At 40.2% G+C, this 24,063-nt stretch overlaps 1 protein-coding gene across 1 annotated transcript in view; it reads right to left on the bottom strand.

The window, feature by feature from the left end:
* Positions 1-16,508, bottom strand: part of LOC123636509 (cytosolic beta-glucosidase) — a 113,366-nt gene extending 96,858 nt beyond the window's left edge. Inside the window, exon 1 of the mRNA XM_045548929.1 lies at positions 16,400-16,508. Coding sequence (XP_045404885.1) covers positions 16,400-16,457 — 58 coding nt within the window. The 5' untranslated portion in view covers positions 16,458-16,508. The remainder of the gene's footprint in view (positions 1-16,399) is intronic.
* Between the last annotated feature and the right edge of the window lie 7,555 nt (positions 16,509-24,063).

Below are 24,063 nucleotides of genomic sequence, written 5' to 3'. Positions count from 1 at the left end.
TAATGCAAGTTAAATATAGAAAATTAATAAAATACCAAAAAGTAAGAAAATTTGTAAAATCACCCACAATTTTTTCTGTGACAGCCACAGGAACACACTTCACAAACCTCCATCCTCAGGGAGTATAACAGACTGAGGGCCCCAGCTGCTGAACCCTGAAACCCATCACAGTGCTGAGGCTGATCTCAGCCAATGCTGAGCATGGCAAGGCTTCTAAGGTAGGCCTGTTCCTGGAAGATGTGTGGCTCTTCAGACAGGTGACTTTGGATCAAGGCCTCCCCAGTGACCTTGCTGAACTTCCTTTTGAACTGTACTGCAGTCTAAATGGTTCACTCAAACTTTCTTTCTTCCTTTCCCTCCTTCACTCATCAGACATGCGTGCCATCCTCTCTAGGGTCTCTCCCCAATATGTCCTGGGCATTTTGCTTAATAAACTTCTTACATGTTCAATACCATCTTGGTATCTGTTACTTAGAGGACCTAGACTAACACACCACTTGATGGCAATAATGATGATGATGGTGACAGTGGTGATGGTAATGATGGTAATGATGATGATGGTGATGGTGATGATGACGTTGGTCATGGCAGTCATAAAAATTATGATGATAAGGGTTAACATTTATTGAGTTAAAAGTTTTAAAATGCCAAGCCCATATCACTTCTTGGCCTTTTGGCTAAGATCGAGTGTAAAAATTGTGCTAAGAGATTGCCTAAATTATTTCATGTTATATTCCCAGTAAACGCCAAAAGGTAAATGTTACCTGAGAAAAGTAAGTCATAAAGAGATTAAGTAACAAAAACAGACCACATTGTTTATGAATATAGGAAGGCAGATTTGAAGTTTTGTTTTTCCTATGCCAGGAGAGCGTAGCAGCACTGGTGCCAGTAACCACTGCTTTCTGTTACCTCTGCATTAATATTTCTCAGTAGAATCTTCCATTGCTATTTCTGGATAGTTATAATTTAGCTACAGTTAATTCAAAATAATAAGTGTAATAAGTTAAGCCTTTTTGTGAAAGAAATTGGATTTCTGCTAGAACTTTTTGATTCCTCTGAAATTTGCAGTTGTGTACTCTTTATTGTGTAGACCTGATCCAATCATTCAAGTACTGTTAGTAAACTTATAATGTATTTTCCAGATTTGTATCACATATATCAAGAGCCACTGTGTCAACCCTGTGAAGTCTGGAGGAATTTTTCCAGACTGTTAAAACCAACAAAGGTCAAGCAAATGAGCCATGACCATGTAATTTAGCCAATTGGGATCATTAAAACATCTAACATAACAACGCTCAGTCTCCAAGTTTAGATTTTATTGACACTATTGCAAAGACCACTTAATAACAAACCAATGAGTTTTTCTAAATGAAACAGTTGGTACAATGAAATGTACTTTAAAAGATTTGCATCCCCTAAGCATCTTTCTAAGAATGAACGTTGGCTTTGAACTCATAGCCGTTTACTAAATTAAGAATAGAACTTCCTAATAGCAGCAATGCCATTTAGAATAATTTGAGGTTTCTTTAACTCAGAAACTAATTGACTTTCCTCAAGGTCTTCCAGGAATCATTGGGTCAGTCTTCAGTCTTGGCAGATTTCTCAAAACGGCTCCCTAAATGCAGAGTTTTCTGGACTTTTCATGTTAAACACTGGTTGTGGTAGTTACAAATGATTTCTACTATATACCAATTGGTAGCATAAAGGAATGTTCCATCAACAATCCTCAATAGAGCCTTCTTAAATAAATATAAGTTTTAATAAAAAGAGTGTGCTTCCTTTACAAAGATGACTTGAAGGTACATCACCCAGGCACCACCTCCTAAACAAGTTGCCTTCCCAAAGCCCCTCTTGCATGGAAAAGAAAGCTACCACTCTGCTTCACTCTGACTCATCAGCATATCCCGCCATTAAATTTCTACTGCTTAATGGAATTTGGATGGGGTTTGAGCAGTAATTATGACACATTCTATATGACGACTGCCTCAATTTTGTAGATGTTGGAAAGATCCATTTTCTAACTTTCTCCAACCCAGTACAAACCTTTAGCTCTGACTTTTAAAATGACAAGAAACTGAATCCCCAGATATTTTCTTAGCCTCTGAAAATCTAGCATCTCTGCAACTCCTTTCCCCGATGTTACAACTCAGAATGTTAACTCTGTCCCTCAAAACCACATGTTGTCTATACCACTCGTTTTGGCTATGAGTTACACATTGCCTTTTGTTGCTTTGTTTCTTGTGGAGCTTATCACAGCAACATGTTCTCTGTCACTCCTGAGTTGTGTGAAATGGATCATGCCAATCAATCTCTCCAGCCTCTATAAAATAAGGAAAGTATATTGATGTCTTAAAAACCATGTTCCCTGGAGAGAAGTCAAGAGTTGCCGCATGGGGAGGAGCAATGAAGAAAGGCATGCTGAGTAGACAGGCTCAAGTTCTCCCCGCCTTCCTTCAACCAAAGAAGCTCCATATGTATCTTTTATTTATTAGAGGTTTAAGTTAGAGTCTCTTGAAAATTGGTTTTGCTGCATTAAAATACATTCAAAAGTCACTGGACAGCACATGTACTCACCATCAAATTGGTTTCACTGATCATCACCTAAGAGCACATTTGGGAATACCACTAATCGGGTGTCGGGCAGATGCGGGGGGAGGGGGATGGGTGTATACCTACATAATGAGTGCGATGCGCACTCTCTGGGGAATGGACACACTTGAAGCACTGACTCGGGGGATGGAAGGGCAAGGGCAATATACGTAACCTAAACTTTTGTACCCCTATAATATGCTGAAATAATAAAAAAAAAAGTCATTGGACTAGAATTTTTTTATGTTATTTTTAGTCATTCTAAGATTCTGTAAGAATATCAGTTCTATGTGGGCTTTTTCTGAGTCTTTTGAATTATTTGACAGAACTTAATCTAGACACTGCAACCTTGCTCTTCTTTGCCACTCTTCTTTTTCCTCCATAACCCTATTTCAAGCATCCTCTTCCATTATGACTTCAACCATCAGCTGTGGTTGATCACCAGCAAACTCAACCTGAAATGGAGATATACATTTTCAATTGCCTCCCAGACATCTCTGGTTAATACGCCAAGGGAATCTCAAACCCAAATTGAACCTATTTTATTTCTACCACATAACCTCCTAATCTGCTCCTTCTTTAGTGTGTTTTACTGCTATTTCTTAGCATCATCAGCCAGCCAGTTTCCTAAACCATAATCATAAGAGTCACCTTAGTCTTCCCCCTGTTTCCTTCACGCCCTACATTATGTTCACGAACATATCCTTTTGGTTCTCCTTCAGTGATGTCTCTTTACTCTTTTTCTCTCCCTTCCATCCCTGCCACCCAAATTCAGGTCTTCATCATTATCTGCTTCACCCTCTGCAATAGCCTGACAACTGTTCCTAAGTCTCCATACCTCCTTCCTCCAATTCATCCTCTACACTGCAGTCAAAACTCGTTCAAATATACAGACCTGATTGTGTAACTCCATTTGAATAAGAATATATTATGGCTACCAAATACCTAATGTACATGATCCTAACATCAACTCCTTAGCATCGTATAATATTCTATGTGCATCACAATATATACCTGTCCTACCTTTCTAGCTTCAGGTCCCACCATTCACCCTGTCATCAGAAAACATAGTCTACAGCAGGCTTTATCAAAGCATGCACCATCTACAAAACAATCATACAGGACACTTGCAAAAAAATGGAAATGCATGGACCCCATCTGCAAATAGTTATTACACAGTCTCGTGTGAGGCTCCCAAATCTACATTTTAACAAGAACTCCAAGTGATTCTAATACATTCTAAAGTATTAGAATTCTAAACCATTTACCTACTTAACTGGACACGACTTACACCATTCTCCAAATAAAACGTTAAATATTTATACTTTTGTGCCTTGGCTCAAAATGTTTCTTCTGCTGATATGCCCTTCCTTTGTCTTTCCCTGGCAACTAAAACAAAATAAAACAAAATTCTCTTCAAAACCCAGCTAGGTACCCCATACAATCTCCCACACACACTTCATTCCTGTATCCCCACTCTGTCCACCTTCTCCCCAACAGCTTCATGTCATTGTCATGTACATGACTCTTTCCCTGTTAGCATGGGATCACTTTATTCACTTTTACATTCTGAGGTTCTGGGCCCACAGTAGATAATTATCTATTTGGGATTAATTAATAACTACACAACAGTAATTCAAATAAATATCCATTCAATTTAATGTAATTCTTCATTTCATGCCAGGGAACCCATGTCTCCAAGTACAATATGAGGACATAACTTTTCTGGATGTTCTCACATAATTTCTCTCCAACCAAGAGAAATGTCATCATCCAACAACAAGCCAACCTTGTCACAGCTTTAGTATGGTTGTGTCTGGTCTTTATTTGAGCAATGGAGAGGATACTAGGATGATCCTAAGAGGATATTTGGCCTTAGCTGTATAATACCTATGCTGAGAACAGCTCAGTTCTCCCTTCAAACCAGTTGGACAAGAACTTACATGTGCCTGCATTTGCCAAGTTCTCAGCACTGTGGGGAAGCAAAGGATATACTATAATCTCCATTACCTCCATCACTGTATCCTGTTTTCCACATAAACAATAGGCAATGAGCAAAGCTCCTTTGTAATATTTCACCCTGTGAAAGAGCCTTAGTCTCCCACACTGTGTTACCGAGTGTCTGATGTGCATCCCTAACCTGTGTCTGCAATCGAGTCCTGGGTAATAATTTATAAGATAGATGAAGTAATGGGCCATCAAGAGAAAATGTTGCTTTTTCAAAGATCCCCAAGTATGCATCCATATGATGGACTACAATGACACCAAGGAAGATTATTGTCTTTAGAGTAAATAATACAGTTTTTCCCCAAGTCTCAAAGCCTGTATTTAAATGATTATTCATAGGTGTTGTGGGAGACGTTAAGCCTTAGCTTGGCGATTCCCAATGTAAAAATGGGTAATGTTTCAAAAACCTTGTTTATGAGTCACCTACCCAGAAACTCACCATTGCCTCTTACATTATGTTCCAAATTCCCAGGCCAACCCCCAAATCTATTTATCTCATTACACACCTGAAGAGTATTTAGTGACACGTACCCCCATTTACAACATTGTTCCTTTGGGGAGATAGTCTCTAAATTCCCAGTCAGGTGGCATGCAAATCCATTTCTACCTCCCTTCAGAGGTGCATGGGGAAAGATTAGAGAATGAGAATGAAAAGTGAATGAGATCAGATATTCCCAGGAATCGGAATCCAGTTAATCCTATACATACCTTCAAAAAGTGCCCTTCTCTAAATGATTATTGCTCATTAGAACCAAAGAATTATAACCTCCATTATCAAGAGAGAGATTTTCAGAATTTGACGTGGCTCCCAGCCTCTCTTTGTCACATAGTTGAAACAAAAACACGGTTTTAAGGGGATTTGACATTGAATCTGAAACTATACAACCTCTTGTCTATATTTTCAGTTTTCCCCTAACTCCATTAACTGCATATTGTAATTAGTATACATTCTGAATATGTTTTAAGTCGGTACATCATAGGAAATAGCTTCCTATTTTGATGCAATTTTAAACCAAATAAATTTACAGTTTCAAAAATATAAAATAAGCCCTTTCAGGTTAAAAAAAAACTAACTTTTTTTCTATTATTAAAATGTAAAGGATTTTTAAATCTCATTTATTTTGTCAATTGGTTCTGCTTAACATTCTTCAGCCCAGTCCACCCTCAATTATCCACGCTAAGGAAGGGGGATCAGTGGCCTGGATAATCTAAACAGCAGACAATTTTAAAAGCCCTTGTATTTGGCCCGGGCATATTTTACAATCAAATTCTGATTATCCACACTAATGAAAGGAAGAACAGACACCTTGAGAATGATCCAAAGCCAATATAGATCTGCTCAGCTGGCTTAGGGCACCCCAAGGCAGAAGGCCATATTGAGTAGTAGAAGGAAAACAACAGGGCCCCAGCTGCTGGGATGGTGACCACCCTCACCATACAAAACATACACACATAGCGACAATATTCATTTCAACACTTCTCATTATATTAGTCATTTTTAAATACACGGAGTTATGTTCAAACAGCCTCAGGTAAAAAGGCATATTATTCATGTTGTTCCAAGTAGTTAATATATCATAATAATAGTTTGTATGTACTAGAAACCTCTTTGGGGGGTTGCTTTTGCCCCATCAGACACTGAGCCTCTTTCTACCACTACCAGGCTCACAGTAGTACTCTTGAAAGAGTAGCACAAAGGGTAAAGATAAAAGAGGCAGTATGCTGCAGTAGAACAAGCTCCAGCCTGGAAGTTAGGAAGCCTGGATCTTCATCCCCTTTTGGTCTCTGTTCATGCTGATAGTCAGATGTGCATTCAAGTAGCACGTGCAAAGGTTCAGAGGCATGAAGGTCATGGCACATTTAAAGAATTGCATGCACTTCATTTTGGTCAAAGAATATGACACAAATGGGGAAGAAGCAAGAGATGAAACTGGGGATGTAGTCAGAGATAAAATTACAAAGAGTTTTTCTTCCATGCAAAGAGTTCAGAAATTAATAGACCATCTACCACCCTGAATGGGCCCGATCTTGTCTAATCTCAGAAGCTAAGCAGGTTTGGGCCTGCTTTGTACTTGGATAGGAGGAGATATTGTCCTGTGGAAGGTAAGAAGACATTCAAAGATTTAAAATAGTTTTGAAATTTATTTATCACCGTTTGCATAGGACTGTTCTAAGCATTTGATATTCATAAACACACTTGATATTTACAACCACCCCAAGATAGGCACTATTACTGTTCCCATTTTACAAATGTGGAAACCAAAACCTGCAAAGCTCAGATATCTTCCAAGATCTGATAACTGGTAAGTGATGGAGTCAGTCTGTTTGATTTCAGAGCTTATGCTCTCACTCAAGAAACGGAATAATGTGGTCAGAATTGTAAAAGACCATGCCACGAACAATACACAAGAGAGATCTGAGGACAGTGAGAGGAGGGGAGGAGCTTTCAGAAAACAAGAGATGGTAAGTTCCAGAACTAAAGAAATGGTCATAGTAATGAAGAAGAGGGGTGTAATCAAGAGATTTAGAGGAGATAGAATGAAAAATCATTGGTTAAATAAAGGAAGGAGTAAGAGGGAGGGTCTAGCATGAGTCCCATATTTCTGGCTTGGCCACTAGTGTGATGCCCTAATAATGTTTAAGAAATCATGTAACCTTGTGCGTCAGTGAACTCAGCTGGAATGCAACCCCTCCCAGATGGGCAAGCCCAAGAAGAAACAGCACAACTGGTACCTTTTATTTCTAGTATGATGCTGGCACATAGTCATGGAAATAAACAAATGTCCTGTCTTGGCTGATTAATTTAGCGGTGACAAAAAAGTTCATGCACATATATGTGGGCCACTATCTAGAGCCCACACTCCAAACAAATTGTTGAGATACACCTATTTTTTTTTTTTTTTTTTTTTTTTTTTTTTTTTTTTTTTTTTTGAGACAGAGTCTCGCTCTGTTGCCCGGGCTAGAGTGAGTGCCGTGGCATCAGCCTGGCTCACAGCAACCTCAGACTCCTGGGCTTAAGCGATCCTACTGCCTCAGCCTCCCGAGTAGCTGGGACTACAGGCATGAGCCACCATGCCCGGCTAATTTTTTGTATATATATTTTTAGTTGGCCAGATAATTTCTTTCTATTTTTAGTAGAGACGGGGTCTCACTCTTGCTCAGGCTGGTCTCGAACTCCTGACCTCGAGCGATCCACCCGCCTCGGCCTCCCAGAGCTAGGATTACAGGCGTGAGCCACCGCGCCCGGCCGAGATACACCTATTTTTATCTTGTTTTTTTAAGTTTAAATATATTGACTCACATTTAGCTTTCTGTGTAACATGCATGTGTATTGTAGAAAGATAGGTAAGGAAGAGAGGGCACAGGGAGAGGAGAAAAGGGGCAGAGGCATGTTATAGCTTATCAAGATATTTTTAAGTATCTTAAGAATAACAAAACCATTTACAGAACGCACCTATCAGGGTAAAAAAAAAAAAAAAAAACAATGTATGTGTCCATGTTAAGTCTGTACACAAAATTTTAAAGTACCTCTCTGGGTGATTTTTTATTTTATTTTTCACTTGTTTGCATCTTTTAAATGTTCTACAATTATCTTGTACTACTTTCATAATAAAAAAATTTTTTTCTAAATATATGTGATAACCATCTACTCTATTCAGAAGCTTGCTGATACAAAAGAGCACACAGATAAGCAGTCAGAACCTTACCAGTAAATAACCCACATATACCAATAGCAATGGAAGCAAATATCTTTCATCACTGCCCATAAAGCCTACTGAGGTACTGGAAAACTTGGTGCATGGAGAATCTGCATGTTCAGAAATAGAGGGAAGTAACAAATTATGAAAAAGTCAAATGGTTTAGATCAGCTGAGCCCAGAAGCAGATGACATGTACCCTTTCTTGGCAGAGTACCCACCTCCACCATGGCTTTTCTCATATTGTCTGCATATTTCACTTTCTCTTGTTATTAATACATTGTCTGAAATTCCATTCATTCCATATTACCCCATTTTCTTAGTCTGTTTGGGCTGCTGCAACAGAATACCATAGACTGGGTGGCTTACAAACAGCAGAAATTCATTCCTCGCAGTTCTAGAGGCTGGAAGTTCAAGATCAGGGTGCCAGCAGGGTCAAGTTGTAGTGAAGGTTCCTTCCTGGTTCACAGAGGGCTGTCTTCCCTGTGTGTTCTCACAGGGGAAGGCGGGTCTCTGGTGTCTCTTTTACAAAGCAGGAATCCCATTTACCAGGGCTCCGCCTTCATGACCTAATCGCTTCCCAAAGCCCCAACTCCAAATACCATCGCATTGGAAATTAGGGCTGCAACAAATGAATTTAGAAGAGACACAAACATGCAGTCTATAGCACTCATCCTCTTGATAAAAAGTATAGGATTAGAAAATTTTCGTAAGTTAGGTGTATTAATAATGACAAAAAGGATGATAATAGTAAGAAGGGGAGAATTCGTTCTTAACTTTGAATAATACCTCACAGTTGATGAGGCAAGTCCATACGTTAATGCATGCTGATAAAGACTTACATGTCAGTTTATATTATATTAAAGTCTTTATTTCTAATTCAAGATGAAGAGCAGGCCGGGCGCGGTGGCTCACGCCTGTAATCCGAGCCCTCTGGGAGGCCGAGGCGAGTGGATCGCTCGAGGTCAGGAGTTCGAGACCAGCCTGAGCGAGACCCCGTCTCCACTAAAAATAGAAATAAAAATTATCTAGAAAACTAAAAATATATATAGAAAAAATTAGCCAGGCATGGTGGCGCATGCCTGTAGTCCCAGCTACTCGAGAGGCTGAGGCAGTAGGATCCCTTAAGCCCAGGAGTGTGAGGTTGCTGTGAGCTAGGCTGACGCCACGGCACTCACTCTAGCCCGGGCAGCAGAGTGAGACTCTGTCTAAAAAAAAAAAAAAAAAAAAGATGAAGAGCAGTGTATACATATTTAATTCCTTTCTCTCTCACAAATCCACTGAAATGACAGTAAATAAAAGAAGGAAACCACAACTGAACTGAAAATTTAAAAAGAGCCCCAATGGAATAATACAGTTACTAAAGTACTTCTCCAAGTCAGCCAGTACAGAGAAAAGACCAGGCCTCAAAGCAATCACCATGGAAATTAGTTAAAGAATTATCTCTCTTACTGCTGGCCTGACCAGGTCCTCTCCTCCACACACAGGGCAGTTGTGCTGCCTTTACCCTGTGTTGAAGTCCCAGGATGTGAGTGGGGAGGACTCCCATCATGGGTGCTGAGGCAGCAGAAAAAAAGTAGACAAAACTTCAGTGTTAAACATGAACTTCAAGGGGAGTGGAGAGAAGAAACACAAAAGTACAAATCAAGCACACTCTTCCTTAAGGTCCTTGTTACTGGCAGTTATCAAGGTCTAGATCTGGGCCATCTCCCTCACACATCTTTTATGAGAAGACTGAAGTCAACAGATCCCTCCTACTCACACAGAACTCCATTTCCTATAGAGTCATCCCTGTCTCAGCTAATAGAACTATCTAACTTCAAAGGAAGCCTAAATCCTTTACTGACATTAATCAACATATTCTTTTATTCATAATCATGAACCAGCACCCACGAATCATCAGGCATTTGACAAAAACAAGTAGCACAGTCTTCAAAGATTCAACAAAGATAAGGACCATAAAAAAAAAAGCCTGAAGATCTCAAAGATGATATTTTTTAAAAAAGAAAGAACTAAATTTCTTAAAAATTTTTATTGTAAATTGACAATATATTATTATGTATATTTATAAGGTCCAAAGTGATGTTATGATTTAGGAGCACAATTTGGAATAATTAAAGCAAGCTAGTTAACATATCCATCACCTCAAACACTTAACATTTTTTGTGATGAGAGCATTTGAAATTTACTCTCTCAGCAATTTTGAAATGTACAATACTCTATTATTAACTCTATTCACCACACTATTCAATAGACTGCAAAAACAAAAAAAAACATATTCCCCCTAAGATTTTGTAACCTTTGGTATCATCTTCCCATTTCCCCCATCCTCCAGCCTATGTAACCACCATTCTACTCTCTGCTTCTGTGAGTTCAATTGTTTTAGATTCTACATTTAAGTGAGAACCTGCGATATTTTTTTCTCTTTGTGCCTGGCTTATTTTACGTAGCATAATGTTCTCCAGTTTCATCTATGTTACTGCAACTGACAGAATTTTATTCTTTTGTAAGGCAAATAGTATTCCACTGTGTATATATTTCACATTTTCTTTATCCAGTCATCTGTTTATAGACAATTCTATATCTTGGCTATTGTTATTAGTGCTGCAATGAACATGGGAGTTCAGACATCTCTTTAACAGATTGATTTCAAATCTTTGAGTAAATACACAGAAATGGGATTGCTAGATGGAAAACTTAATTTTTTAAATTAGCATTCTTAGGAAGATTTGAGGGATGATGGCATACAGGAAAAAAAAAACACATGGCTTCCTGAAAAATAAAAAATTGAAGAATTCATTTCTAAAAGGCAGAAATATGATTGCCATAATGAAAATATTCAATATTAAATAGAGGAGTCGAAAAAAATGCAGCTAAAGTCCAAACACAATTAAAGTACAGTCATTTGGAGGAAAAACTTGAAGAAATCAACCCAGATCCAAAGAGGCACAAAATGCAAGAAAAAAAGTTTCCAATATTGATCTGATGAAATTTCGAAAACAAAGAGAGAGAGAGAGACAGATCAGGAGAGTCAAAAACAAAAAGAAAGAGAGAGAAAATTCTGAGGCTTAGAGAAGTTAAGTGACTCAATTCTCCAGTAGTCCATAGAGTCTGATATATTCCAGATGTGTCCCATTCCTAAGCCCAAGGCTGAAGTTCAATCAATACATATAAATATGGTCCCAACAGTTGTTTAGGGCTGGTGTCCACTCTGATGGTCAATGCAAGTGCCAGTCTATACTATGCCTGCTGTTTACAGTTGGCATCTGATTGATTAGTGTGGGTGGTGTACTAGTGGATTAATATTTGCATATCTTCCCTGCCTAAACCTATGCTCCTTCCGTGGTGCCTGCATCATTAATTGCCTGGTACAATAAAAAAGGAGGGTATTTTTGAGATTTTTGTCGATCTCAAATTTGAAACTGGGGGAAAGAAATAAAGGTGATTTCTGTCATACCAACTTTTAAGCCATGATAAATTTCATGATAAATGTTCGCTTCTCATCTTCATCTTTCTCTACACACCAAGAAATAAACAGCCATGCTTTAAGTCTGTTCTCCCTCATTCTTTCTTTGGTGGTCAGATAAGGAGTAGATCTATCTTTCTATCCCTCTTCTAGAAAAGTATAAAGGGCAGCCAGGAGATCAATCCAAGGGGTTTAGCAGAAAACAGAAACCAAGACACACAGCCGAAAGTGGTTGAGTGGAGAAAGCAAACAGGACATGGTCTAGAGAAATATGAAGCGTGTGCTGATGTCTACAGCAGGTAGGTGAGATGAGTCTCTCACTCAGGTTTGTATGGACCAGTTGAGTTTTTAAAAAGGACCAGAGAAGAAACAGCCTGTATAGAATCACCATAAACCTGACCTAAAACCACCAAATATAGCTGCCCCATTCATTTTCCCACTGTTTTCATGGAAAAAATAACCTCACATTTCTTAACTATAGGATTCCACCTTTAACACACCAAGACAAACAGATGGCCAAAGTCTGAGGCAAGGCCCAGTTTCTGCCAACATAAAACCAAAGTCAAAGTTAAATCCAAATCAAGCATAGGATTAGCATCCAGTACAGTATCAAATGTTCATAACGGCATTCATAAAACCGAGGTCGTTGGCTCCTTAAGAACCACAGACTCAGATCCCACCAGGAAACATTAACAAAGTCGTTTAGACTTTGCTTAGGATTTGTGGGATTTTGCAGAGTATGTTCACCCCTTAAGAGCCTTTCTGAAATCACTGGGAATTACAAGCTCATAGGAACTATAGAATTGGGTCCTAGATGTCATTTTCATAGCTCTGCCGAGGTCTAGCAGGAAAGTAAACAAAATGCCAGTCAGCTACCTGCTGTCTTTGTTCCCTCCAGCCAAAAACAGAGGACAGAGTCAGCTTCACAAAGAGTTAAAAATCATGGGAATTTTTTCTGTACTTAAAAATATTACATGAGACTCACATCTATATGTGCCATGATTTTCTGCATTTTCTTCCCTGCCTCTTAGTCTAACAAACACAGTTTATAGGTTCTACTAGGTTCTTTACAACTCACCTAAAACACATAATTTTCCTCCTGCTTATACCCCTTATTTATTATTTATTTATTAGATTTATATTGTGCTTTCCTCCAGAAGGCTCAAGGCACCACACAGCCAACTCTTCTATAGTAAACATTAAACCCTTCTTTAAAACCATAAACAGTGAAGTAGCCAGAGGAGAGGCAGAAGGGATATGAACAAGGACAGGAAGAAGGAAAGACCGTGAACCTGGTGAAATATGCAGCCAAGTAGTCAACATGTCGGGAGGCCTAGTGACCAGAAGGCCCTGCCCCTCTCAGACGGCCCCGCCTGCAAAGACCCTGACAGTGCCTTCTAGTCCAGTGACAGAGCCAAAGTATCTCCATTTCTGTGCAAAAGTGAGGGAGGGCGTGCCAATTATCCCTCAGGGCTTTCAAGAGAGTTTTTGAAAACAAATATACCTACACAGACAGCTGTGCTTTGAAAATCAGTGGAAAGAGATACATGGCAATGTTTCATAACAAATCACCAAAATGTTAGATTTTTTTTACAAATACAATTCATGATCAATCCTCAGTTCTGCTGAGTGTCTGCAACTTCCAAAGGCTCTGTTGACTTTCAGAGGCCAGGGCAGCACAAAAGTCCAAAGATTATCAAAATTGGAAAGTGACAGGCTGTGCCCAGCTTTTAAATCCAGGCCACATTGATTTGTCAAAGCCACATGTTGACCTCCTATACTATAATTCAGGCAATGGTGGAAGAGATGGTTAAACAGTAACTTTCCTGGCAGCTACTGGCAGAACTAGTTAAAAATGAGCACAGAGACAGTATATCCTAATTAGCAATCAAAACAAAAAATGACCACACCCACTAAATGAAGTAGACAATGTACAGAGTGGTGGAGAATGCAGCCAGCAGAAAAATTAATATTGATATCAGTACTAGCATTTGGTGAGCACCGTGTGCCAGGCACTCTTGTGCTCCAGTTATATACGCTAAACTCTTTAACACCCACAACAAATCTACAAAGAGGGCATGACCAGTTTTCAAATTTTACAAATAAGGAAACTGAGTCTTAAATAAATTATTTGCCCCAAATCACTCTGCTATTAAGTGCTTGAGCTAGGATTCAAACACAGCACAAAGGATAGGTAAGAGCTCCTAGTGTGGAAAACAAGCAAACAAAAATCACTCAGTGAGCTGACAATGATAGCAGGCTGATGGCTCTTGGCAGGGCATGTTGGATCAAGTTCCCTACCCTGAAAGCTGTTGATAAAGTTAATAGCAATTTAAAGGTCACCAAAAAAGACCTTAAAATAAGGCAGAAGCAAGCCCAGTGCAGAAGAGCACGGGAAAAACTGCCTCCAGGCAGACAGAAAAAGTGCAGCAACATTGAGATCCTGTGCAGACAGGAAATCAGAATGGACCGGTCAAGGCTACCTCCAGGTCCTAAGTTAGCAGCAACTGGAAGCTGGTAATTGAAACCCTCTGCATTGTCTTGTATAACTAAGTGCATGTGTATGCCAAGTTAACTGTAGAGTTCTACAGTGAATCATTCTCAGGAATCCTTTTGTGACCCTGCCCCAAATACGAATACCACACATTGAGCACTTACTAAATGAGGAGCACTTAACATACACTATCTTAATTAAACCTCATAGCTATGCTATACAGTAGATACCATAATAATCCCCATCTTACATATGAGGAGGCACAGAGAAGTTGAGTAACCTGCCCAAAGTCACAAAGCTAGTAACAAATAGAGACAAACCTCAAGTCATAACTGCCACGCTCTGCTACTTCTATTCACTCCATCCCCGTGCTCCGCCATCCCCTCTCTGATTTGCTGGCCCTCTTCTTCTGAGGAGGAAACTAACAAAGACCATCGCTTCTGTTTTTACTCCTAACGGCCAGCCTATTTCAGTCAACCTCTATGAGCAAGTAGAAATTGTCTAGGAGAGGATGAAAGAAGATACCATGTCATGAGAAAGGTGGTATGGAATCCCTGCTACTCAGGACATGCTTAGACACTCCTTTAAAAGAGCCTTGTATCACAGAGCATACGTGTGTGATAATATACACAGCGCCCCTGGGAAATGTCGTCTATGTGGCAGATAGCAACTGTGTAGCAGAGATTCCTCATTCCCCTGCCGGAGGTCGCACAAATGGTAATTGACGTTTGGAATCGTAAGCAGCATGAATTGTGCCAGGATCAACCTGTACTCTGTTTCTCTGTCTGGAAAAAAAATCTTCCCATAGTCACATGGCTCTCTCCTTCTTGTCCCTTAAGTTTTAGATGAAATGACACTGGTTCACAGAGACTTCACATAACCCTTTATTGCAACCTTCCGTTATCAAAGTAGCATTTACCGTAGCAGTAGTTATTTCATTGATTGATTTACTTGTTTTTCTCGGTATATTAGTTTTCTAGGGGTTTTGTAACAACATGCCACAAAATGAATGGCTTAAACAACAGAAATTTATTCTAGAGGCTTGAAGTGCAAAAATCCAGGTGTCAGGAGGGCCATGTGTTCTCTGAGACTCTGGGTAGAATCCTTCCCTTCCTCTTCCTAAATTCTGGCAGTGGCCATTGGTCCCTGGTGTTCCTTAGCTTACAGCATCATTCCAATCTCTGTCTCTGTTGGTCATGTGGTATTCTCCTTACATGTCTCTGTGTCCAGATCTCCTTCTTCATAAGAAGGACACAAGTTATATTGGATTAAGGGTCTGTCCTGCTCTAGTATGATCTCAACTGAGTTAACTTCATCTTCAAATTTCTAGTTCTGATCTCCAGAACTGTATGAGAATAAATTTTTGTTGTTTAAGCCTCACAGTTTATGGTAATTAGCTGCAGCAACCCTGGGAAGCTACCACCATAAGCTCATGTAGCTTTGTTTAATCCAGGGTTTTATACACTTATTTGATCCCATCAATATTGTTTCCATGGTAGCTATTCACAATCCCAAATTCCTTAGGGGGAAAAATAAGAGTTTAGAAAAGTAAAGCTAATCTTCCTATTTTACAGATGAAGAAACTGAGACTCAGGGAGCACAATGGATTCACGTAACTGGTGGGTGGAAGGAGGGAGACCAGAACTTAGGCTTCGCGGCCATTCTGGGTTCTCTTTACCATTAGATAGTTGCTCCCCTTTAGTTCTCAGCTGCCCCAGGAAATGGGGTGGTGTACAAGATTAGGCTCTGTGCCCACTAGGAATAGTACAACTAATGAGGGGTTCTTTGAAGGAATCCACCCAGTATTTTTCCAGCCAATACAAGAAATTGTTCCCATTTTTAGGGGGGTTGGCTCAATGTGTTCAAGAAACCAAGAACAAAAGCAGCTGGTCCAATGTAAACTGATGTCTCAGATAAGCTTGGAAGGAGTGAAAATACAGCTGTATCTTGGTCTTCGCCCCCTCACCCCATGTGCCTACAGAAAGAGACAAGAGAATGTGAGCCTCCCATATTCAACAAGGGAAATCCATTTCATTTATAACATACGTACTTTCCAATCCTTTTCCTTCTTTCTTGCCTCCTTACCCGGCCATCTTCCCCAGGCATACAGAACACACCAGAAGTAATCGACTCCAGCGTCTCCTACCTTCTACTTGATAAGCTGCCGTGGCTGCCCCCCATCCAAATCCTGCAGGAAAAGCCATGGTTTCAGAAGAAGCCGACCGGAACTCTCAGCTACCAGGGCCTCAGCACCGCTTTTGGCCAGAGGAGCAGGGCAATTGAGCAGATGGTCCTCTCACAGAGACTGGAGTCTCCAAATGCAAATATGTAGCACACAAGAAGGGAACGGGATTAAAGGATCCCGCTTGATTAGCCACAGCCTTGATAAGAAATCAGACACTCCATACAAGCTGAGCAATTGTACTTTCTCCTCCCAGCACTCCCTGATTCTTAACAGAGTTGGATCAGGCTGGGTGCTGCTAGGCAGGGCACCTATTCTCCTGATCTTTCCCGTTTTAAATAACACAAGGACATTGTTTTAAAAAGTCACACGATCCTACCAGAATTTTCCCTTAGCCAATTAATGTTAATGCTTGATCCCTACTCCCTAGAGATGACCATTTTTAACTGTTTCTTTTGGTATTTATTGCTGTGTTGTTTAAATATTAAATAATAATCTGATAGTGTTGCTTATTTTTTTCAGTTTTAGATAATCATTGACTTCTAGATATAGGTGGGGAGGATCTAGTACATTCTCTCTCTCTGTTTCTCTCTCTTCCTCCCTCACCTTCTCCTCTCCATCCAACATGATAAGATTGCCTGTTCTGTTTAAATAAATGTGATATTTACATTACTATGCCTATGTATAGTTCAAAGCTGAGCCATGTAGTATACCGTTCTTACGTGCAAAGTCTTATTTTCTCTGGGGTTAATCCACTGTCTGCTCTTTATATTTATTTAATTTGCTCTATACCTATCACTAATTCATCCCCAAACACTCTGACAGAAGTATAAATCTCTGAGTTGTTCAAACAACTCTGTTTTCCTGCTCCATTCTGCACTGTTTATTTTTCAGGTCATCACGGAGTCCGCGATCTCCTTCGTATCCTTCAGAGAGACTCCTCACCTCTGCCATGGTCTTTCTCGCTCTTTGTTTCTTATCCCCTTTCATAAGCACATCTTCAAATAACTTCCTGATAAAAGGGGCATGGGGAGATACATATTTTGAAGCCCTACGGCTATAGAATTATCTTTTGTCTAACAAGGCATTTAATATGCAGTTTGCTTAGTACAGGATTTTATGGTGGAAATAATTTTCACTCAGAATTTTGAAAGCATTGGTTCCTAGTTTTCTAGTCTCTAGCGCGGCTGTTGAGAAGTTTGATGGCAATCCAAGTCCCAATGTCTTATTATAACCTGTTTTTGTTCCCCCAGCCCACCCTCTGTCATTCCCAAGCTTCTATTTCTGAAATTTCACAGTCATGTGCCTTGATGGGGGACTTTTCTTCCACTGTGCCGGGTACCCAGTGGGTGTACCACTGGAATGTAGACTGTGGAAAATAGGGTAAACTGGGAGAGGGGTCCATGAGAACTCTGCACTACTTTTGCAACCTTTTTTGTAAATCTAAAATTGATCCAAAAGAAAAAGTTGTTAAAATAAAATGCCAGTGGAGAGAGGAGTTAGGAATAATCAAAGTGAAGAGGGTTGTTTATTCAGTTTCCTCAAGACCACAGCAAATCATCCTACATTGTCTAATGACAGGAACACAAGGTTTGGAACGAGGTATACCTAGGTTGAAATCCTACCCTCTCCAGTTGTCTTAACTCTAAGAAGAAAGAAGTGATTACATACAAAAGGAAATGTGGGAAGACGTTTAAGACATTTAGAGGTACATATTTGGTGAAATAAACCTCAGAAATGCAGGGCAATTTTAAATTTAGTCCCATAGTCATTCAGTTCTGAAGCAATCTTTTTAAATTGAGTGAAAACAATAAATATTAAAATATTTACACGATAGAACACTAGATGGCGGTATTGCAATTTTTTTAGATTTATGAGTTGCATGGAATGGTATTAAAATTCAGTTATCCCACCAATGGCTGTGTAGCCCAGTAGCCCCTGGCTTAATTAGTACTACTCTTCTAAGGCTACTTCTCCAGGAAGAACAATCTACCATCTCAGTGCTCCACATTCTCTGAAGTTATTTTTCCACAAATGGCAAAATTTACTTTTTCTCAACTCTGATTGGTTCCCCTAGTGCACCATTCCCAAGCTTTTTGGTGTTAGGACCTCTTTAGACTCTTAAAAATAATTGAAGCCCTTAAAGAACATTCTTTTTTCTTTAACGTGGGTTATAGCGATCAATGTGTACTGTATCAGAAACTAAACCTGAGATTTTGAAAAAATATATTTGTTGTTGATTACATTTAAAATAGCAATGAAAAGTACGTTAATAGAAAAACAACCATATAACCCCAAACAAAAAATGTTTAGTGAGAAGAGTGGCATTGCTTTACATTTTTGCAAATCTCTTTCGTACCTGGTTTAATAGAAGACAGTTGGATGCTAATCTCTGCCTCTTACTCAGTTTGTTGCCTCTGGAAAACTCCACTGTACACTTATAGAATTTAAAGATATGGGTGAAAAAAGCAAATCATGTCTTAGTATAATTATAAAAATAATTTTGACTTTGCAGAACCCCAAAAAGAGTCTTCAGGACCCCAAGGAGACCTCAGACCATACTCTAAAAATCGTGGCTCTCCTAGCACTCTCTCCCCACCCCTCTTCTAGTACCTTCCATTGTATCCTTCTCACCTGTCAGAGAGCTCATTGCACTCTTATGGCTCTAAGACATGAATCTGTAGCCACAATCTCAGATGATAAAGAATCACCATATTTCTTTATTTTCTTTATACAAAAAGATTTCTGACTTTCATGGCCCCATCCAGAAACAATGGCTGCTAATTTAGTGTTATTGCTGTATTTGGGTCCCCTCACTCCATTTTAGGGCCGTATAAGAAAATTTGATCTTATAAAGACCAAATAAAAAATGGACCTGGTGTCCTGAGTCCCCACCTCCCAGTTTTGGTCCATACTAGGTGATGCCGAGATGTCCACTTTCTGAATCAACCATGGTCCCTTCAAGTCCACTGCTCCTCTGCTCTTTAGACACAAGACTGAAAACCTGAGGCCTTGTGTCCAACTACCCTCATCACAACCACACAGTAATCCCTTTGAGGTCCTGCCACCTTCCGAGGGTGCGACCCCAGGACAGCAGGACAAACTCTGTTATTCATGAGACCCACCAACCTCTGTCTACTCCCCAAGCTGGAGGCAAATATAAATTACTTGCATTATGGTTTTGTCTGCAGGTGTGTTCTTTCTCCAAGTCCTGGGCGTGCTAAGAGATTGTAAGCTTAGGGCCCTCTAGGGTAAAAACAAAAAAGAAATCTTGTGGAAAATTGTTTCTTTATGAACTGCAAAATAAACTGTTCTTTAACAAGGATTCAGCTCCATTAGTCATGACTTTGACGCTCCCAATTTGAATTATTGAGATTCAAAAACTCTGATGTTCAAAATGTTCCTGGGTACCTGTGTTAGGGAAAGAGGAAGGTTCTAAATGAGCATGTGCCTCTCTGTAGCATAGATGTCTGTCGTGATAGCTGATCCGGTTCCTTTCCCACATGGGCACACTGTTAGACTCCATTTGTCAGCTCCCTTGCAAATAGGTGTGGCCACATGACTATGTCCCAGCCACTAGAATGTGGGCAGAAGTAACGTGCCTCTTCCGGGCTGGGCCACTAAGATCTGCCTACACAATCATTCCCCCATGTATCATCATTCTTCTTTTATCCACTAGCTGCATACACAGGCTCCACTGCAAAACCCCAAGGCTCTTGGAACTCCTAGATGAAAGGAGCCTGGTTCCCTGCATGGCTATATGGAGCAGAGCCCAGTACTGGCCCAGCACACTTTGGACTGTGGTATGAATAAGAAATAAACTTTTGGCTGGGCGCGGTGGCACATGCCTGTAATCCTAGCACTCCGGGAGACCGAAGAGGGTGGATCGCTCGAGGTCAGGAGTTCGAGACCAGCCTGAGCAAGAGTGAGACCCCGACTCTACTAAAAATAGAAAGAAACTATCTGGCCAAGTAAAATATATATATACAAAAAAAAAAAATTAGCCAGGCATGGTGGCACATGCCTGTAGTCCCAGCTACTCAGGAGGCTGAGGCAGGAGGATCGCTTAAGCCCAGGAGTTTGAGGTTGCTGTGAGCTTGGCTGATGCCACGGCACTCACTCTAGCCGGGCAACAAAGCGAGACTCTGTCTCAAAAAAAAAATAAATAAATAAACTTTTACTTTGCTAAACCACTGAGATTGGGGACTTGTGCTAAATACACTCTCTGAATAATAATAATTATTTTTTTTTTAAAAAAAAAAGGCCCAGAGAAGCAGTTTAATAATTTCAATGCTCTGTTTTCCAGCAGGGGAGCCCCTTCAGTGATACCATGTCACTGGAGAAGAAAAGGAGTGAAAGAGAAAGTGAAGGAGGGCCGGGTGGGTTGAGGCACACCAAAGAGCAAATCTGCCCGCAGTTGTTTGTGCAATGGATTATTCACCTTGATTTTCTGCATTTGCCAAGAAAGTTCTAGTCAAATTTTGACCTAAGAAGGCACATTTTACAAAAGCACGTCCCAGACAAGGCCCCTGACTCCTACAAGTAATCTGGTATTTTTAAGATTTCAATAATTCTAATTGCAATTGTTTGTTTGCTCGCATTTGTCTCCCAGACTATCTAAAACATCAATTTTATGGCTTTAGACTTTATGATTGTGGTAATACCAGTCTCTCATGCATGAAAATGCAAAAATGAATTAGTTATAACAATATTTTCAGTTTCTTAGTAGACAGACTCTGTCAAAACATGAAACGCAGAAAGTAAATCAGTAATAAAGGGAATCTTAGATTGTGAAAATTCTGACAACTGTGATGATGTAAGTGAACACGTGTGGGAGCCAGGGGGTAGGGCCACCTGGATTAATGGTGGCCCATTAATCTGGGCCACCCAGGATTCAGTCAACCTACCTCCTCATAACAAAATCTGATTCTCCTTTGAGTATCTATCTCTGCCCTGTACACCCTAAATGCTTCTGGAAAATCTGACACTGGGCCCCACCCAATAACCTACAAACTCCAGGGATTAATTTAAGGCCATCTTCATATCTCATCTCATTGGTTATAGTGATTGGATTAGAGGTAGGTTTGAAGCCCAATTCAGATAATGGAAAGTAAGAAAAAGTCTGGTAAGTTTTCTGAGAGAGAAGATTTCTCACTTTTCCAAAGAAGCTGTTTAAAAAGACATACTCTTTCTGCTATGCCTCACTGTGAAAGTTTTGGGTACCCATTTTATAAACATAAAGACCGGCCTTGGGATATAGAGGAAAGATGGAAGAAAATAATCTTTGGGAACCTATAAATTCTCTATTTGAGGTAGGTTTGCTGCTATCTGCAAACAATTCAAATACAGTATAAATACATATGCATAAGTGTCTCTATGTATAATATATGTGTGAGACATATTTATATGTACATGTGGCATGTCTACTCTTGCATGTGGATTTATGTAGATATACATGTGTATGAATGAGTATAGATATTAAAACATATGTGTGCATATATGCATGTATGTATGTATGGTTCACATGTGTGTCTATGTATCATAAATTCCTCCAAAAAAGAACTTCGAAAAATTTATTGGATACTTCTTCTGGCTGTCTTGAATTCTGGCCCATATCACCAGCCTGGAAATGAAGATATATGTGAGATAATTAATGGCAGGCTCAAGTGGGATTCAATTACATTATTTGCATTTATTTACTGAAGGCTATACACCCCATAAGATTTAGCATGAAAGAAATATAAAACAACAGCAGTGCATCACTCAACCCTTCAAAAAGCCACATTGCTACATAATTAAGGATTTACTATTGAGCAATTTTCAAAACAAACAAAAAATGCTCTGCCCTTCAAGGTGCTGACAGGCTGATACTAACAATGGCGTACAAGTAATCACAAAACCCACTCAATACCACTCAGACCTCAACTGTCGAGCTTAGTGCTCTAAGAATAAAAGACTGTCAGTGGAGGCAGAGCCTTTGGAATTCCTTTTGGGAGCCTTCCAACAAATACCCACAGCTGTGTATCAAGTTCTAGCAGCAGCTTTCAGAACATTATTCATAGCGCCGCTGCCAGGGACTCTGTCTACCTCATCGGTGTGATTCAGATTCACGAGATATGTTATTCCCATAAACTTGGGGTTAGCCACTCAAGTCATCCTCCAAAAAAAAAAAAAAAAAAACCTATCCCAAAACAATCTAGTTGCACTTGCATTTCTGCAGAGTATTTGGAAAAGTATTACACAGCTGGGACTAGGGCGAAGCAAGTAAGGGACCTCAGGGGCAAAAGTTAAGGAGGGTTTCACTCTCCATCCCAGCCCTGGGGTTAAATACCAGAAAGAGAATACCCAAGTTCAAAGGCCTTCCTACAGACGATGAACTGGTTTTATTTCCGAACTGTTTGCGGCAACGCACAGGTGTGTCATATGCCTCAGGACTAGACTATAGCTAACCCACCTGAGCCTCACAGGGGCTTTCACGTTGGAAAGTATCTTTGATTATTAATCTTGCTTCAGGGATTGGGTTTGGAACTTCAAAAGCACTTTCTTCCCACAGTGAATCAAGCGATGCGTTGGAGGCCCACAATCTGGAAAGGAAGCATAAAAGAGTGAAATCAAGCCAAATAAAATGTAAAACCAGAGTAAAAAAGAACAATTTTAGTGATAATAAAATTATTTTAGATCAACGAGATTGGAAAGCGGGCACAGCTTTATAGCATGTGAAGGTCTAGGAGAAGCTGCCCAGGCCTGTCTCTCTTGGATCCGTAATCAAAGACCGCTGTGCAGCCTGGGTACCAGCTGAGCCCATCTCTGGTCCTCCTACTTCCTGCCACATGCAGCCGGGTTCCTAACGCTGTGGACTCTGACTCCTTAATATGTCTTATGTATCTGTTTACCTTCATCCTCGCTGCCTCTTCTCTATTCAAAGTCTATAGAGATCCTCTCAGGCCTGGAGAGTTCCAAATGGGCTCCCAAGTTCCAGCATACTCTACTGCAGCCCAAGCCATCATTCTAAAACTGTGGTCCCCAACCCCTGGGGCCATGGACCAGTACCAGTAAGTGGCCTGTTAAGAAAACAGGCTGCACAGCAGGAGGTGAGCAGGGAAGCTTCATCTGTATTTACGGCCAGTCCCCATCACTCACTCCCATCACTGTCTGAGCTCCACCTCCCGTCAGATCAGCGGCGGCATTAGAGTCTCCTAGGAGCACCAACCCTATTGGGAACTGCGCATGCGAGAGATCTAGGGTGCGCGCTCATTATGAGAATCTAATGCCTGATGATCTGAGGTGAAGCCGAGGTGGTGATGTTTATGCCGGGGAATAATGTGATAAAAATGTAATGAAAAGCAAATGTAATAAACGTAATGTGCTTGACTCATTCCAAAACCATCCCCCCTGCCAGTCCTTGGAAAAATTGTCTTCCATGAAACCAGTCCCTGGTGCCAAAAAGGTTGGGGACCGCTGCTCTAAAACACAGATTATTCAGTGATTGCCCCTGCCCCTGAAGTCCAAACTTCTTGATAGCTACAAAGCGATCTGGTCCCTGTCTCTCTTAATTTACATTCACACTATTGTCCTCTCATAAACTCATTCTAACTTTTCTAAGCATTTCAAATCTACCATGCTCCATG

The sequence above is a fragment of the Lemur catta genome, chromosome 4 (assembly GCF_020740605.2).
Source record: "Lemur catta isolate mLemCat1 chromosome 4, mLemCat1.pri, whole genome shotgun sequence".
NCBI classification, from domain to species: domain Eukaryota; kingdom Metazoa; phylum Chordata; class Mammalia; order Primates; family Lemuridae; genus Lemur; species Lemur catta.
Note: the sequence above shows the minus strand (reverse complement) of the source record. Positions and strands in the feature narration are given on the sequence as shown.